The 19,086-nt window shown below is 38.7% G+C and overlaps 1 protein-coding gene across 2 annotated transcripts; it reads right to left on the minus strand.

Annotated features, from left to right (window-relative positions):
* Positions 1–11,829: 11,829 nt before the first annotated feature.
* LOC125244684 (podocan-like protein 1) lies at positions 11,830–18,586 on the minus strand. Of its 2 annotated transcripts, XM_048154830.1 has the most exons (4): positions 17,218–18,586; positions 16,868–16,950; positions 15,523–16,513; positions 11,830–15,410 (listed from the first exon to the last, which is right to left on the minus strand). In XM_048154830.1, the coding sequence occupies exons 2-4, from the start codon at positions 16,932–16,934 to the stop codon at positions 14,315–14,317; spliced, it is 2,154 nt and encodes a 717-aa protein (XP_048010787.1). In that variant the 5' UTR covers positions 16,935–16,950; positions 17,218–18,586; the 3' UTR covers positions 11,830–14,314. The 2 variants fall into 2 exon arrangements, with proteins under 2 accessions (XP_048010787.1, XP_048010788.1); XM_048154831.1 differs by having other exon boundaries at positions 16,868–18,586.
* Between the last annotated feature and the right edge of the window lie 500 nt (positions 18,587–19,086).

The raw sequence follows: 19,086 nt of genomic DNA on the forward strand, positions 1-19,086 counted from the left end.
ATGTGATGTTGACGCAGGAGCCGGCCAATAATGAGTCGGCATTCTGACGTAGAACCTGGAAGCGCTGGACGTAAACAGGGTAAGAAAATGACACAGAAGAGAAGATATTGTTGAATAAAGTCGTTATTTTTAATTCGCTTTTGCGTACAACCGTATTATCGTCGCTTCATAAGATTAAGGTTGAACCACTGCAGTCACGTCGACTATTTTAACAATGTCTTTAGTACCTTTCTGGACCTTAACAGTGGTAGGTAAATTGCTCTCGGATTTCATCAAAAATATCTTAATTTGTGTTCTGAAGGTGAACGAAGGTCTTACAGGTGTGGAACGACATGAGGGTGAGTAATTAATGACAGAATTTTCATTTTTGGGTGAACTAACCATTTAAATGGAATGGAATGAAAGGAAAAAGTTAATTTCTGTCACATCTGTAAACTAACCACCACACAAAATATGAAAAGCTTTGGGAGTCAGCTGTCAACGACAGCCCTAAACCAGTGAAGGTAACAAGGTAATTATCTTCATCTACAAAATCCCAGAAAATAGAAAGAAATAATTTTTTGTCACACCCTTACATTACTGTCACACACAAATTTGCCTTCAGTGAACGAAGTCTGTCTGGGATGAATGAAAACCTGATGTCACTGTAAATCCTCTCACGTGCCCAGTGGGGCTGGTTTCCCACCATCCTCCAGTGAATATAATAGCAGCTCAGTCTGTTTCTTTTGGACGTACGTGTGTTTGCACTACAGTTCGCATATATTCTCAGCTGAATGCTTCACATTTTCATAACTAAGATCAAGTGCCTGTGGCTTGCTTTCTGCTGCCACTAAAGAGTTTTGTATAATGAGTTACCCATACTCACACTGAGTGTGTGCGAGAGAGAGTCTGAGAAACAGAGATGAATCCTAACTGTAATAAAACTAGATTTTCACGTTTTTTTAAAGTGGTTTTCACCATGCAAAACTGTAAGTGGTTGCCAGGACGTTGCTATTCAGTTGCTAAGATTGGTCTAGGGGTTGATTTGAATCCCTAAACCAAAGTATTATCAAAATTGAATTGATAATACTTGATGTATGTCCGCCAAAAGAATGGGGCATCAACTTACTGGCTGGAATTTTTTGTGTCGTGCCGCATCCAGTGTAGACAGCATCACTGATTATAATGGGTTGTATTTTCTTTTGTCGTGTTGCGCCGCTCATGTCCAGTGTAGACACAATGCTATCGAGTGCTAATAGACTGTATTCAGAGCAGCGCCATCTTTGATTTTTAATGAGAATGACAGCGAGGCTGTGAGGGATGGACATACATATCTTCAGTGGGTTGTACTGTCATTTAATGTGTTTTTAAATTGTTCTGCTGATGAAACATCAGTAGAAATATCAGTATGCAAAAAACTCCAGAAGACATGAGCTGTGGAAAATTATTAAAACAGCTTTTTACAGCAGATGCCATTGAAAACACAGTAAGTCTATCCCTCACAGCCTTACTTTCTGTCATGGTGCAACTCTGAATAAGGTCTATACATGATTTCTTAGTAACATATCTGCAAAACTAATCACTTTTTTGGCATTCACAATGAATACACTGTAAAAAAAAAAAAAATAAATTCTATTTCACTCTTACTACTTCAAAATTTCATCCTGTTTAAAGGCGCTCTAAGCGATTCTGAGCGGAGTAACTTCCTGTTGACGTTCGAAGTGTTGTCAAACAAAACAGAGGCTATCTACATAGACAGTAAAAGAAATGGACACAGCGACCCCAATGGAACTCAATTGAGACAAGTGAAGCCCATTTTTAGCGATTTTTAGCACTTCCGTTTCTGACGCGCAGACTCAAACTAAGCTTGATGACGTCAGCAACCTGTCTGACAGATGTAAATCTTCTAGTAGCTGTGCGTGCAAACTGCCATCGTTAATCTTGCAGAGACGGCGAGCTTGAGCGGGGAGTTCTTTGGCGTGAGTGAGCAGGAGTAAGTATTCTGATTAATTATTTTGTATAGTATTTTAAAATGTAACGCCAGTACGCCATATTAAGTTAATGCATACTATTGCCTGCGAGCTTCTCCTCCTGTCTGTACGGTAATTTCTCTACTGTGCGACAGAGAGTCGAGTGGTTATGACGCAATCGTTAGCCTATTTTTACAAAAACTGTTTCTACGGGGCCATAATGTAACATAGAAGGTAATGGAGCCCTTTATACATTGTCGTGTATCTTTAGAAATAAATAATGGACAAATGGAGTCTTTAAACGCCTCAGATGTAAAGTTATTCGCTGTCAAAGTGACGCCAAAATGAATGGGAGTCAATGGGATGCTAACGCAAGTGAAGTTCTGCTACAAGATGGCGGCACGCGGCCGACTTCAACTTCCGGTCGACTTCCTTGGGCACTGGCTATCTAGACCCTCCCTCCTACTCCTCCTGGCCCTCCCCTCCGTGCTTCCTGAAACAGTCATGAACGCGCATTTAAAATGTAAGTAGCTTGCGTATTGACGCTGCTTGTCGGTCATTGGCTGGAGCGTGTTTATTATGCTAAGTGGTCCAGGCTGCACCAGTTTGTTTTTATTGCAGTTTTCGGAGCTTGTGGCGATTACAGAGACCGCGTTCTTTTACAGTGTGTTCAGGGGACAGGCAGCTAGCGGATAGTGAGGAGATGTTTGCGGTATGTGACAAAAAAAAAATTGGGCCTAAAAACGCGTCAAATCGCTCAGAGCGCCTTTAATTTAACTTGATGGTTCTAATTGTGTGTGAAATTTACTAGCAGAAAATATGAAAATTGTTTCTACACCTAATGTTTTGTCAGTGTATGTGTGTATGTATTTTTGACACTTTGGATCCCAGTACATTTGGCTGTGCTGCAAACTCAAAGTTGCTGACTGATGAATCATAGATCTTCTGTTTCTGTTCTACATCACCAATTATAAGTTTCAACCCGCGTATGAGAGACCGTGTGCTCGCAAGTGTGTGTTCCAGCTCATTCAATGAAGTTCTCATGCTGACAGTGTAACTCTTATCTCGACTGATCGGTGTGTGAACTCTGTCCTGCTTACCCACTACGACTCAGCGGCGTGTCTGGCGTGACAGAGTGCCTGCTTACCTAAGCCCGCTTCTGCCGTTCCTCTCATCTCATCTCATCTCCGTTTGGCTCCGTTTCCTGAGGCTGATCTCATATCGACACACAACACATCTGCTTCTGTTTATTTCTCCATCTGAGCAAATGTTCTGTGCCGCAAAAAAAAAACATTAATCAAAATTGTATCTTGTTTGAAAACTCGTAATATTTTTTTGCGATTACGTGTAAATTTATCTTGTTGTAAGAAAGTTTTTTTAACACAAAAATATTGATTAATACAATTTCTAATTAAGGCTGCAGCCAAATTAAGGATTAAATTAACATGTGTTTAGTGTTAAATTTTCAAAGCAGCACAAAGAAAGGTTCAGCTCAACATGTTTTAATACAGACACTTGATCCATGAACTGATCAGCGTCTTGAGTTCACTTGTTTATGTGATCCTAATGAGTGATAACGGTAAACAGATGTGGCTTCCTGTCCGCAAAGGAGGAGCTCAAGAATAAGGTCTGTTTCACACTGCATGCGTATGCAGCACTCAAGCAGAACGGCAGTGTAACTGCAATAGCAGACCATGGTTTGCTATATATAAAAACCACTCAAACTTTTGTGGTTTTTAAAGATTTCTTTAAAGGCACAATATGTCGATTTTTGCCGCTAGAGGTCGCTTATTCAAAACAAAGGCGTAGCTTGATGACGCCTTGATTTCACGGAATCTTTCACAATATTTTGCTTTACTGTTCACTGTATTTTGATCAAAGAAATGTGGCCTTGTTGAGCACAAGAGACTTCTTTAAAAACGTAAAATAAAATCTACCGACCCTAAACTTTTGAATGGTATGACCTTAAGGCCTGTTCACACCGGGACGAATATCACGCACGATTTTCGCAGACGTTGAACGCCTCATGACTAAACAATGGGCGCCAATGTGAGTGTGCACAGTACACCGACGCGGAAAACGCGAGGTTTTTAAAAAAAAACGCCTCTGGTTCGTTTTTTTGGTTTGACGTGCCGCGTTAAAAACTGGCCGACCAATGAGATTGGTGCTTTTGTTCACGTGCCTGGAGCTGCTGAAGTTACAGTAAAACACGACTTGGTGGCGCTCAAGCATAAAACAGTCTTGCCGAGCACACAAGACGACGAAGAGAAAGTAAGTAGACGAGGAAGACCCCTACAAACTATCCCTGCGTCTCAAACAGCTCCCTAGATTCCTAGGTCGTGTATCAGTATACCATTTAAATGAATGTGGCCAACTCTCTGATCAGTGCCCTGACTAGTGAACTAGGGAGCTGATTGAGACGCACGCTATGGGTGCTCTGCCAGTTCTTGGCCATACCAATAGATGTGTATTATTTCTGTATTTTTGCTGTTTTTTTTCTTTTACATTCAAGAAATATAGTTGAGAATGTCTATTTCATAAATGTTTATTTGCACTACTGTTTCTGACTACCATCTCTCATATATGCCATTTAATATCTGCATTTTTATCTTCTTTAACTTTATTAATATCATAAATATGTTTATTTGCACTACCGTTAAGCACAAGCGCCACATACTGTCAGGGAGTGAATTTGCACGTTCACTCTGCGCATCGCCAGTGAAAATCGCTTGGGTGTGAACACAAAAAACGTCTCGAAAAACGCTGGTGATAAACGCGTGCGATATTCGTCCCGGTGTGTACAGGCCTTTAGACTCTATTTCTGAATTATTGAAAAAACAAAAGGGGGTGCACTTAAAAAGAGGAGAGTCAAAGATTCAAGATGGATCATGCTGAGAGGTTTGAAAGCTAAATGAAAAATGATGAGTCTGCTAAAATCACCTTTAAATGCCAGATGGCATATCAAAGCCTCTGTGCACAACATGACTCTACACACACACACACAATTATTGAAGAGCCCTCCAGGCTGCCTCGATGTGATGCAGAAAACGCATTAAAACAACAATTATCTTCTAGAACACATCCTGCTTTCTTCTGAAGGCCTCGTACTTGCCCAAACAGACACTCATGCATCTATTGAAACTGTAATACACTCTGGGATGCACCATTAAAAAGTGCTGTAAACTCATCATCGCTGATGGGTCCGTGTTTACGAAGTCTCTGATTTCTTGGCTTCATCTTTGAACGTCACAGTTTTGAAAGCTGAAAGTTGTGAGGAGTGATATGAATCACTATATGTGCAGTGCGGTAAACCTCCTCACAAGCAAACAGCACAGTAAAGTTTACAAACTGGTCTGCCACAGCTGGAGATCATATTACTGAACGTCTACAGGCCTAGAAAAAGCTGCGTCATGAACGCTTACCCAACTTCCTAGTGGCATATGATAAAGCATATGAGTGTCTACACCAGCATTTCCCACTCAGCTAATGAAGCCACCGTCCAAATTCCCATTGACGTACACAAGAGAGCATTAAAAGGAAAAAATTACAGAAAAATGGGAGGACAAGCATCAACTTTGGAGTGCTTAGGTAATGTCTGCTCAAGGAGGAAACATTGTGTTCTACAACATTTTTTTTTTGTCCAGTCAGGGTAATAACAAAAAAAAAGAGAGAGACAGCGAGAGAGGGGAAAACAGGAATTGCACAAGACTATTTTATAAGTCTATTTTTACATTTCCTGAAGAAAAACTCGCCACCACAATGCCAAAGTTTTGCTAAATGCTTGCTAAAATGTTCGGATTGATTGTTAGCACATTGCTAAGCTGTTGCTAGGATGTTTTGGGTATTTGCTAGGTCATTGTTTACTGGCCCAAGTCAAAAGTCGATTGTCTGTCAAGAAAAAACTGTATGTCTGATCACTTACAAAGTTAACACCCAACAAGCTGTACAATTTGACTTATGATTCAGGGTACACATCATGTTTCAAAGTTTAATATTTAAGAGTAAAGTCCCCCTTTAGTCAATAATTTTATCTCTTAAAACTCATCTTTGATCACCAAAATGACATATTTAAACTTTTTTTCCTGTAAAAAAAAAAATTATTCATGCCTTAAAGGTGCCATCGAATTGAAAACTGAATTTACCTCGGCATAGTTGAATAACAAGAGTTCAGTACATGGAAATGACATACAGTGAGTCTCAAACTCCATTGTTTCCTCCTTCTTATATAAATCTCATTTGTTTAAAAGACCTCCGAAGAACAGGCGAATCTCAACATAACACCGACTGTTACGTAACAGTCGGGGTGTACGCCCCCAATATTTGCATATGCCAGCCCCTGATCGAGGCATTACACAAGGGCAGCCAGTATTAACGTATGGATCTGTGCACAGCTGAATCATCAGACTAGGTAAGCAAGCAAGGAAAACAGCGAAAAATGGCAGATGGAGTGATAATAACTGACATGATCCATGATAACATGATATTTTTAGTGATATTTGTAAATTGTCTTTCTAAATGTTTCGTTAGCATGTTGCTAATGTACTGTTAAATGTGGTTAAAGTTACCATTGTTTCTTACTGTATTCACAGAGACAAGAGCCGTCGCTATTTTCATTATTAAACACTTGCAGTCTGTATAATTCATAAACACAACTTCATTCTTTATAAATCTCTCCAACAGTGTAGCATTAGCCGTTAGCCACGGAGCACTATCAAGCTCATTCAAAATCAAATGTAAACATCCAAATAAATACTATACTTTCGCGATTAGACATGCTGCACAATGAACACTTTGTAAAGATCCATTTTGAGGGTTATATTAGCTGTGTAAACTTTGTTTATGCAATGATAGAGTCGAGAGCTCAGGAGGGGGCGGGGAGTGCGAGCAATTAAAGGGGCCGCAGCCTGAATCGGTGCATTTCTAATTATGCCTCAAAATAGGCAGTTAAAAAAATTAATTTAAAAAAATCTATGGGGTATTTTGAGCTGCAAATTCACAGACACATTCAGGGGACACCTTAGACTTATATTACATCTTGTAAAAAAACGTTTGATGGCACATTTAAAATAGCTTGAATGTAACTCTTGTCACGGATCCCTTGTTCCCCTGGACTCCATTTCCCAAGATCCTCCTGTTCTCCACACCTGCACTCACTTCCCTCGTCAGCTCCTCATCATCACTCATCACCTGCACCTGGACTCTATTGTCAGCACTCCCCATATATTGCACTCACTCCCTTCACTCCTCGTCCGTTCTCTGTTTATGTTAAGTGTATGTTTGGTTACTCCTTGCCCGTGTTGATTAAAGTATTGTCTATAATTGTGGAAATCCGTATCTGCCTCGTCTCTCTGCACCAGTACACGTAGCAACTCTACACCCTTGCCTCATTTAATATACGTGGATCAATGAATATTTAAATTAGCCCCACCTCCACTCACTTGCACAAGCTCAGAGATCCACTCGGTCAACTTACTGAGGTAAACGCTGCACAATGGTAAAGCTCAATGGTATCGCTGATTAGCCTTTTGCTTGACTTCATTATCAAAAAGCTAATGTGTTGCTAATATTACACAAACCATGTTCCTGTTTGTCATGTAAGAGTCAGACAGCTGCCTTCTAACAATCAGTGTCCTTACAAACACTTTAAACAACTCAGAACATCAGCGGAGAAAGGCATATAGTTCATCATAACATCGTAATCATGTGCCATATTGCTAAATCTACACGATTTTTCATATCAACAGAAAAATATACCAGGATAACCTGGCTTCTCTCGAGACTCCACTGCTAGTTCGCTGTTAATGATATGCTAAAGCTTGCCGGCACATTGATGTGATTGGTTACAAGGTAGTTTGTGAGGTCACAAACACCAGCAATTTCAAACCACAGGTTTGAGAATCTTTTTTCACTGCAGTTTTAAGGAGAAAATACTCAGCAATGGTGTTGATATATTAAAAACACCATATAAACATATAAACAACATTAAAAACTTGATTTTCACCACAGGTGGTCTTTAAGAATTTGCACAAAAAGTAAAAAGTAACTGTAATCGTGATTCTTACCTTAGCTAGCACCATGTGTTGCATGTTAAAAGGTCTCTGTATGATTCAAATGTGACAACAGGAGAGAATATCTAAATAAATTAAAAAAAAGGACGGGGACAAAGAAAATAAGACAAACATGGTCAGACAAAACCCTGTCCTGTGGTCTCATTTATAAAACTGTGCGTAGGATCCCTACTAAAATTGTACGTACGCGCAAAAGCTAGATTTTGCGTACGCACAAAAAAAAATCAGATTTATAAAACCATGCGTACGCCAGAACCTGCGCACAAATCCCTTTATAAATCCCAGTCAGCAGAAGATTGTGCGTACGTGCATCTCCACCCCGTCTCCTCCCCGAAATCACCATATATGGAGCTTATGACGCCTAGTTTTACTATGCATAACCTCATCTGCATATCATTTCCATACACGTTCCCATCCACGTGACATCCACGCCATCAAAGGTACAAGACAATGGAAAATATTAGATATGGATTATAAATGCCATTTGTGCCACATTATATTGATAAAGATCATCCAATATACTCTTTATGTTTTAGAATAAATATATCAAAATATCGATAAAAACAAAATTATATAAAATACTTAAGATAAAGGTTTTAGAATAGAGCTGATTCATTCATTTCCACTGGCCAAATAGTATTTTAATAGTTTTAAACAATTCAAATCAAATTTATACAGTTTTGCTGATAAGGTGAACACATCTTTTAGGAAGTTTATAGGCTATTTTTAGTGGAAACAGATCGGCCTACTTATTTATTGCAGTCGTCTGATCTCGGCGCGTCACTGACAAAGTATTTTAAAAAGAAAACATCCTCATATTATATCCTTCAAATGGTAATTGTTTGAAGATCCTTCACACGACATCAACATCTTATTATTGGACCTATTCAAACTGGACAACGGACCGTTCGACCAGCAGTGTCTTCCATAATATCGAAGTTAAGTGTGCATTGATCATCGTTCTCGCTAAAATATTTTGTCATACCATCTGCAGTTTAGTTTAAAGAGGAATTATTGTGCTCCCAGCGCTCCTCGCTATCATTAAAACAGCGTGTCACAGGAAAAGTGATCTAAAGTAGCACATCTACTATCTGAATTCATATCACTTTTGTTTAACTTCTGCGTAATGTAATTTCAGTGCTTATCGGCAATAGTGAAGTGTAATATTAATGTAAATGTTTATCAAATGAAAACGTGTTTCCACGCGAGTTTAAATAATTCTTTTATTTATTTAAACTGTTATTGTGGACATGAACTGTATTTATGATTATGACTCAGAATGAGGATTTAAAGTGGTTTTCCTTCATCTGCCGTCAGTCCCTCAGCTCACCATCAGTGTCGCCAAACTGCTCTGTCTCCAAAATGTTCGTACGCACGGCTCAAAGTTTGCTTAAAGGTGCGCACATTCTCCCGTCAAGTTTATTTTTATAGATCACAACCTTTGCGTGGGAACTGGCGTGCGCACGTTTCCAGCCCCATTTTGTGCGTACGCACGCTTTATAAATGAGACCCCTGATCACTTTTTTATATTGAAAAGTACCTTTTCTTGGTTTTCTTTTTTTTTCTTCTTCATAGTACCATCCTTTAGTAGAAAAACAATATAATAAAGCTTTGGAAATACACTATAGGAACATGGAATTCTTATAAAAACCCTGAAGAGAACACCTGAATGCTCAAGGGTCTCATAATCCGGCCACACAAAGAACATTCAGGGATAAAACCAGACAGGGTGTAAAACAAGCATACTGACCTTTGACCTTTTAGCTTTAACACTGGCAGTCATATGACCCTTTAAGGGCATTGTTAATGGCTCTAAACCTTGTTTACTTCACTCAGTGAGTGTTTCTAAGGCCGGAAAATATCCATTTGCTATATGTGAGAATAGATGATAAAACATTAGGCATAGCGTATAATTACATATTTCGTAGCTAATGATGATCAAGCTAAGAAAAAAGTCTTTTAATGTCTTTGTTCTGCAAGAATCAGTTAAAATGTACAAATAACCTGAGATGAACCAATCCTGTATCATACACATACAGACACAGTGGAGAAGAGAGGAGGCGTGGCTTGACCACATGCCTGCATGGAGCTTTCCAGGACAGAGAAAACTGCTTCATTTATATGTATATACAGTAGTTGCATGCATTTGTATATAATCTATGTAAAATCGCATGTGAACCACTAATTTGAAAGATAGTAAAAACAGCGGCCCTCTTGTGGAGCCTGTACATGTTTAAATGAGACTTTCCATTTGCCGGTTTGCAGACACGTTGTGTCCACACCAAAGTGTTTGTCTCGATGAGGGTGAAATAAAATAGAGGGAAGAAGAGAAAAAGTAATGGTGAGAGAGATCAGGGGTTGTAAGTGCAAATACATACATGTGTCCATATGTACAAGTGTGGGTGTGAGTGTACAGAGGTCCGTCTGGCTCCCATGGTCCTGTCTTCGACTCTTACTCTCTTGCTCAGTCGCCACCTCCCCCTTTCTCTCTCCTCCCTCTGTTCGGTCTCTCTCTCTCTCCTTTTCCTCTCCACTGACTCAAGCGCCACCTCACTTCGGCTGCAGTAATAGCAGAGTCACTCAGTTTTGGATTGTTCAGAGGTCACTTGATCAGGGGCTCTGCTCAATCTCAAGGGCCACACTACAAATTTGTAAAGTCATTCATTTATATAAACGAAGCGGGCACATTATGTGTGGCGAGCGATTTTATATCATTTTACAGTTATCTTTTGCTTTTCAAGTAATCAGATTACTTTAATAAACAAAGTGACAAATAAAATTTACAGTTGAGTTTTATCCAGCAGTTAAAGTATAAATGCACATTTGTGATTCAGTCAAAACATGATCTGATTATTACATTTATCAGACATTTTTTTATCCAAAGCGACTTAAATAATGAGGAAAAATTTATCATACAAGAGTGTACAATATTAGCAGTAATGCAAATAATTGAAAATTCAAAGAAAAGATCATTGGAAGTTGGAAACACCACAAAAGAACAGAAAGATTGGTCAAACTAAGAGTTTTCGCTCATTCATATATGCCTCCCTAGCTCCATGTGACCCACATCTTATAGGTCCTCCTGACCATGTGTTGACCTGATTTTCTGTTTATTGACCTGGACAGACACTTTGTCTCTATCCATTTATTCCTTTTCCTTTTCCAGGGTGGGGTTTCATTTCCTGCCTTTGTGTTTGCAGACATTCTTCATTGGTAACTAAGTTCAGGCCCTCTGTTCATTAAACGCCACAGGCTAGACTGAATCCTAATGGAATCACAGATGTTAGCATTAGCATTAGAAGAGCAGGCAGACTTTTGTGGTTATTGTGATCCTCACAGTTTTCAGAATTTCCTTTAATTTTATATTTACTATGCTGATCTACTTCAAGCAATGGAATTTTCAGGCAATGCAACAGTCAGTGTCCTACCCTGGATTGGGTTCACAAGATTTGAAGATGTCTGCAACCTGAGGCCAGATCCCAAGAACCTGTTTGTTCCTCTATGTCCTATAGTAGCTCACATTATGCAAGGACCTACATGCATTGTGGACTGCCAGATCCAACACTGTAATTCAAACATTCAAAATGTTACTGGGAAATATGGAGAAAGAGTGATAATTAAAGAAATGTTTGTTAATTTTAAATGTTTGTGGAAAAAAGTGTAGGGGAAAGTGGGGTAAGAAGTGACAGGTAAATTGTACCGCCTTGATCTATCAAATTGAGCATATTCATAAAAATCGTAAAATTTTCAAGGCAGGTAAAGTGGGTTTTGTCATTTATCCAAACTTAAAATGTATCTATACACCACAAAAATATATATAAAATCTATTATATTTTACACAGAAAGGTTGAAGATTGTTTCAATACATTCAAACATTCTGAATATTAAACCATTCCCTGGCTAAATTACAAATATATGAATAGTGTGGGATTTTGGAATGGGATGCATTGCTCAAATCATATTTTTGTTATCATTTTCTATGTTGATAAATTTATTTGAAATATAAATTGTAGATATTACGCAATGATTCATCTTACCACATCTGGTAAATTGTGTCACTTAGAAGTCATATTTCTTACATATGATTCATTATTCTTTATAGAAGACATCCTGACAAATAATTACGAGAATCAGCAATCTCATTTTTCCTTGCTTAGTGGACAACTTAAGTAAAATGTGTCACAGCTTACCCACCCTCTATTTGTAAAGAGTAAAAAAAAAAAAAATTGCACATTATGCTGGTTATAGTATGATAAACTGAACAAGTATGAAGAAAAACAATAAAATTAAAAATGTGAAAAGACAAAAAGATAAATTATAGGGGTCAGGGTCCTGCTGGACTGTAGGGAGGCTCTGGAAGAGTCCTTAACCTTCCTAGAAACCTTCTTTTTTCTGTCTTCCTCCCTTCTTTCCCTCTCTCCCTCTCTCTCTTTCTCCAGCTGTCTCCCTGTGCCACGTAGCTTTCCTGCATTATTAGACAGATGGAATTCACCAACCCTACACATGAAGCTGCTATTTGCTTTTTTCCATCTCATTTCTCTCTCACTTTGTCACCCCCTTCCCCCTCTTCACCTCTCTTTCTTTGTATTCCCTGACTCATTCTCCACTTGCACACACTCATATGGTTTGCTTAAATAGTCTCACTTAATTGAAAGTAACCTCAAGACTTTGGCAGCACCCTGTCAAATTTAGTCATATCTTTGACCAGGCACATAATAACTGTTTTAACAAGTGGAAATTAATATCCACAAATATTCGAGATTTTTGAGATGCAAATGTAAAATTCTACTTTCAAATGTTTTAATAGAACACATGAACTGCATTTCCTTTTTGGTATAACCAGGAGAAATACTAAAAAAAAAGTATGATGCAAAGTTATGTATCGTGCAGCATTTTTTTTAAATATACTCTTCTGCCATCTATTGGTGAGTACAAACAAGTACAAATGTATCTCACAATGTAGTATTCTCCTTAATTCTGGATTCATCCTGACTGCATAAACTCAAGCAAGAAGACACTCAAAAACTTTCAACTAACCATGTTTGTTTTCAGTGTATTTCTTTCCTAAACACACACACACGCATTTTGGAATTGCTTCGCAATCCATCTACGCAATTGTCATTGGCATAGATGGACTGTATAAGTCCCTTGTGAGAGAGAAATAAACAGCCAAGTTAACCTCGGGCCAAATTCTGAATAATGTGCTTTTCTTCACTTCAAATCTGGCAAGAATAATCACAGCCAAGCAGCAAACCCTGCCAAGCATTTACCAAGAAAAATAAAACAAGCAATTTTCAGAAAAACATTTTTTTTTACTATGGATAATGCAAAACATACTGACAATATTTTATCAACTTGTCATGATGAATTTCCTTGTTGAAAGCTATAAAAGCATTAATTTTCAACAGTTTATCTTTGCAGCGTGACCTTGAGCTATTAAAGGTCAAGAATCACTTTGGCAAATCAGGGCTGATGTAACATTGGCCAGAGAAAGAGAGATAAAGTAGACTGTCAAGTTTAGGTAATACACTTTATGAAATACACTATGACCCAAGACACAGACATTAAAATTTGGTTATTTTTTGGCTTTTATTTGAAGAAAAAAAAAAAATCAGTGAAGCAGCAACAGGAAGGTATAAGAAATCGGGCACCAGGAATGGATGGTGACCCAGGCCGGACTCAAATCCATGTCCCCATAAGCACTACCAGTCTTTATGTGTCAGACTCGGAAGCAACACACTACTCAATCCTGTTTTGTAAGGCCAAATAGATCAGTGCCTGGATACAATTTGTGCCCTATATGATGTTTGCAGGCATGTCCTGATTTTGCAGAGTTAGACCAGTTCCTGGGTAAACATATTTTGATCCCGGAACAACTTTCCTGTTCTGAAAATCCCCCTAAACCTAACCTTACCCATAAATAATCCCTACAATCAGAGGGAAATGATAGGTGAACAACACTGATGTAGAAGCACATAACCCTGGTTGTAAGCCCAAACTTGACATAAACTGTAAACTTGTTCCTCAAATCTGATTGGTTGACTGGATTGACAAAGATGTTGATCCAGGAACATGTTGCACTTGGTGAAATCAGGTTCTGCTGTATGCAGTCTATATTGTTTCCTCATCACTTTTAGACTTTTTGTCTTTATCAAAAAACAAGTTCACCACTTTTCTCCATCATGGTCTCCATCAAAAGTCTTCTGTCCAGACATGAAAGAAAAAACAAGCTAAAACCAGTAAATTCCACTTCTAGCCATATGATGACCATTTCCAGGGCTTCCCGAACAGTTTAGTTTAGTAAAACTGCACCACCTGAAAGCCTCGGAGACATCGAAAGGCCAAGGTGTCCAGGTGGCCCAGATCTATCATGTTATATTCCAGGTGCACCTTCACCAGGCCGCTAAGGGGAGACTCGTTGCCTCGACCCCAACAGAAAGCATCACGTGGAATTGCACGGATCTTGTTGTTCGCAAATGTTACAGAGTGCAGCCACAATGGGAGCTGCCGTGGTACCTGTTGTAAGGAGTTGTGACTCATGTCTAGTTGATGCAGAAGTGGAAGAACCCGGAAGGCACCAAGGGCCACCTTGGTAATCTTGTTTCTTGCTAGTCCTAGGTGCTCCAACTGAGGCATTGAGATAAAAGCATCCTTAGTTATGCTAGATATGAAGTTTCCCTCCAAGTTGAGGGTCTTTATGGTGCGGGGTAGATGGTGAGGAACCTGCTTCAAAGAATTGCCCTCTAGATTTAAACTTTCAAGGTTACTGGCATTCAGTAGCGCTGCCTTCCCAAGTCCTTTATCGGTCAGTCTATTTGCACTTAGATCCAGAATCTCTAGCTCCGCCTCACCCCAGAACATGTCGCCTTGGAGACTTTGAATGCGGTTGCCTCTAAGATAGAGTTCTCGAAGACTGAGGGGCAGCTGCAGCGGAACAGAGGAAAGCTGGTTGTAGGAAAGCGTAAGTATTCGAAGCTTGCCCAAGGGAAGAAGAACTCCCGGAGGGATAGATTTGTTCCCTAGGCTGTTGTTGCTCAGGCTGAGGATCAGAAGGCTTGGGCAGCGTCCGAAGGCTGCATCAGACATTACACTTATCTGGTTCCCGTCCAGTCGTAGCTCCTCAAGAGTACCTGGCAGGTCGGTGGGAATGCTTCCGAGAAGGTTCCGCTCCACGTAAAGTCTCTTAAGGCTCTGGATCCCTTCAAAGGCACCTTCGATCGATGCATCTGTTAAACGGTTTTTGCTTAACACCAGGAACTCCATGGAGTCGTACTCGGAGAGCAAGTTCAACTGGATGCTATCGATGTGGTTGTTCATTAAGAGAATGTAACGGGAGTTGTAAGGAATTCCATAAGGCACTTTGTCCAAATCTTTGTCGGAACACTGCACAACCCTAGAAAACAAGAGATCAAATCTAATTAGAGCATATTAACTGAGGTTATCCAGTGCAATACTCAGTAGGAAAATTCTTAAGTATGTTGGTTTAAGACCAAGTAGAAACATACCTCCCATAGCAGAAACATTCAGAGGGACAATAGTGATCTTCAAAGTAGGGAAAATACGAAGGTGTTGTTGGCTTCAATTTCCGCTCTCGTTTTAACTTTTTCACTTTCTTTGCTTTTTTCAAAACTTTGGTTGTCTTCTTCACCTTTCCTTTGATTGCCTTTTTTTTCTTCACTTTTAATGTTTTATTGGCTTTAAGTTTGGCACTTGCTACTTTGTTTTTTGGTTTGGCCATAAAAGTACTAGGAGGGGCCTTTGCAGTGGGTCCTGCCCTTACTGCCATTGCTCTGACATCAACACTCACTTCCTCTAGTGGGTGGAGTTTAGAGCTGTTCATCACATGGAGTTCCACTCTGAGGTCATCATTTGTGCTGCTTTCATTTACCAGTAAGGTGGTTCCCTTTGCCTCAGCAGTTGAATTTACAATGTGAAGTTTTGTGGTTTCAACTGTAGTTTCGGATGAAAGTGCATTATCGGTTATAATAGGTAAGGTCTCAGCAGCTTGTCTTTGTGATGTGGATGGGGATGATGGAAGTAGAGTAACTGACTCTGTAAGCAAGTGCAGGACAGGTTGGGAGGTGGTGGCCATGGTAGGCGGAGTGGTATATTGATTGACTGTTGGAGGTAGATGTTCCTCACCCTCCACTTCTTGTGAAGAGGTGGTATTCCATGCAGTGAGGATGGGTTTGGTTAAGATTGCATCTGACATATTCTGTCCTTGCTGATCCTCTTTTTCTTTGACTTCCTTCTTTATTACATCACTTTCTGTTTGCCCACTTGTTTGTTTCTCCATTTCTGTTTTCTTCATACCATGGTGTTTAGTTCTCTTACTGTGAACTGTGACTGTATCTTCATCCGCCCCTTGGATTGTGGCTTCTTGCTCACTTCTTTTATCCTTTTCAATGCTGAGATCCTCCATCAACCGATCAAGTCTCTGCTCTGCCCAAAGGTCACCTTCTGAAGATACATTCTGCAGGACTGTCAAATTTACACCTATAAGAAGTAATACACCTTTGTGAGCTTTACGAACACTATACCCTTAACAAATAAATGATTCAGTTGCTTTTCCAACTATAATACCTTTAAAAAAGAAAGATCATTCAGACTAAATAACTGCACTGTGAGTGATGTAGGGACATTACTGACAAACTACAACATTTTTTTTTTTCATAACACAAATACATTTATATATATGAATTGAACATAAGGCATGTTTATTAGTCTACGTGCATTTTGGAATTCTGTACCAAACCTTAAAACACAGATCTAGCAAAATAATATGTGAAAGTATTCATTTAATAATGAGTAAATAGTCATTTAAAAGAGTTCAATTTAAGGAACACTTACTCGGCTGAAACACAAAAGTGTGTACAGGCACAGCAAAAATCCAAAACAGCAGCATTAGGGTCTTCATTTTTGGCTAAAAATGGCTAAGGAGAAAAAAAACATTCTCTAATTAACATGTAAAAAGTTGATCGTTAAATTTATACGTCTGCCGTAAAGGTCTGTGGCGATTAACCAAGCACTTGGAGGCTGAAATAAAAATGTTACACTCATGAAATGGCTGACAACCATAATAAAGGTGCCAGCAAGCATCTGAATGGCTTCCATTTACAAGCCGTAACTGATCGTGTGAGCAATAAATCCAGATCTTAAAGATTTTTTTTAATGAGATCGGCCCGGCAGGCACAGCTTACCTGGAGTGTGTTCAAGGTGAGTATGTGGCGTCCTTCAGATGTATAAGTCCTTGTACTTTTCAGATATGGAAGACATGCTGGCTTCCTGTGTTGCACAGACTGTCTTTACACCACTGAGACTGACTCAGTACACATACACACAAACAAATAGATGCGCATACAGACTAATGGATGCATTTAAAGACTCTCCTTCTCCCTAATGCAAATTCCACATACACACTCAGGAAAATGATACTCTCTTGAGCAATAGCTTTCTTCAAAGACACTTATCATTACAGGAATTTTCTCACTCACACACTAGATCCAGAAAAATCTAAACGGATCATTTCAGGGGAACGGAGATAGACATACCGGATAGAGAGGTCAAAGGTCAGGATTCATTTTAGGATTCACATTATTTGTCTTACTTTCACAGACACCAGTCCCGACCCACTGGCACCACAATGACAAGTGTTTCACTAAAAGGCTCTGTGACATTTGACCTTACAATAGGTTCATATTTATTCACATAGAGCTGTGTGAGGTGAGACAAACGTTTTGGGTTGAAGAAAGTTAAGCTAAAGGGCATAACAAAATATTCAAGACTGAGAATTAAAATGTAAAAGTTTAAGAATCTGTCATTGTAAAAACCATTTTGTTTAACCACTGTTCTAAATTTCATTGTAATAGATACAAAACGTCAAACCAAGAGACAAGTGCAAACAAATGGTGCAAAAACTTTTCTCAGAAATTCTGAGGCATTTCTGCAAGCCTCTGACTCCCACTGTTTGTCCCAGTGGAGCTTTATCAGATGCAGATGAGAAAATAAAAATATGATTAAAATAAGATGTTTGCTGTCACTACCAAGAAGCAAGAGAGGAGCGCGTGAGCTGGCAGGCAAATATATATATGGGTCATTGACAAATAAGGTTTTTAAAAAAACGTAATGGAGATATAATTAATTTTAAAGTTTTATTAAGTGAGAACACTGCTTTTGTCATTTTTACAATATGGACAAAATGTGTCACCAAAAAGTCATTCGCTTTAACCAAAAATTCGGTTTTACCGAATGACACTTTTGGTTATATCGAATTACGATATTATCAAACTATGCATATTTTAAAATATGTCAGTGCAAGTTGGTTTCTGGTAAAACAGCTCAAACATGCATTTTAGTCTGGGAATAGGCTTAAGCCTTGTCTGTGAAACCGAGGGTTTATATTTAGTAAAAGATTTTCAAATTACAACATTGTCCATGTTTTATAGTAGTTGTATCGAATGACCTGATGTTTCAGGACATGTGTATGAACAAGTGAAAACATTAATTTTTCAAATAGTTAAAAGAGAGTTAGTAACTTTGCTTCACAACCATGTGGTCCTTTGCAGGTGTCTGAATGATGTCACATCCTGTCACATGATATTGACTGCATGACTCGATCCAAAATGGTCCCTTTATATTGGTTACTCCGAATCACATCAATGAAATTCATTTTTCTGGACATTCTTTCTCATAACAAAGCAACGACTTCTACACATAATTTTAATACCATTTTGCACTATGTTAATATATGATGTGATAAAATCATGCCAGAATATAAAATATATACATTTATTACATTTTAAGATATTTTAATCACACATGAAATGGCTGTATTGGCCTTTGGACAGTTAAACCGAATGACCTTTTGACATTTCAAAATCTTTAAAATAAATTTATATGTTGCAAAATATAATTAAAACCTTTTGTATTCAGTAAAAGAGATCTAGTTGTACTACCTTACATACTTTGGATGTCATATCTTTGTTTTTTATTATTATTAAGGCCTTTGGACAAAAAAAAATGACCCATCACATCATTGACCCATATATCCATATATCTATATATATACA

Source organism: Megalobrama amblycephala, linkage group LG14, assembly GCF_018812025.1.
Source record: "Megalobrama amblycephala isolate DHTTF-2021 linkage group LG14, ASM1881202v1, whole genome shotgun sequence".
Taxonomy (NCBI): domain Eukaryota; kingdom Metazoa; phylum Chordata; class Actinopteri; order Cypriniformes; family Xenocyprididae; genus Megalobrama; species Megalobrama amblycephala.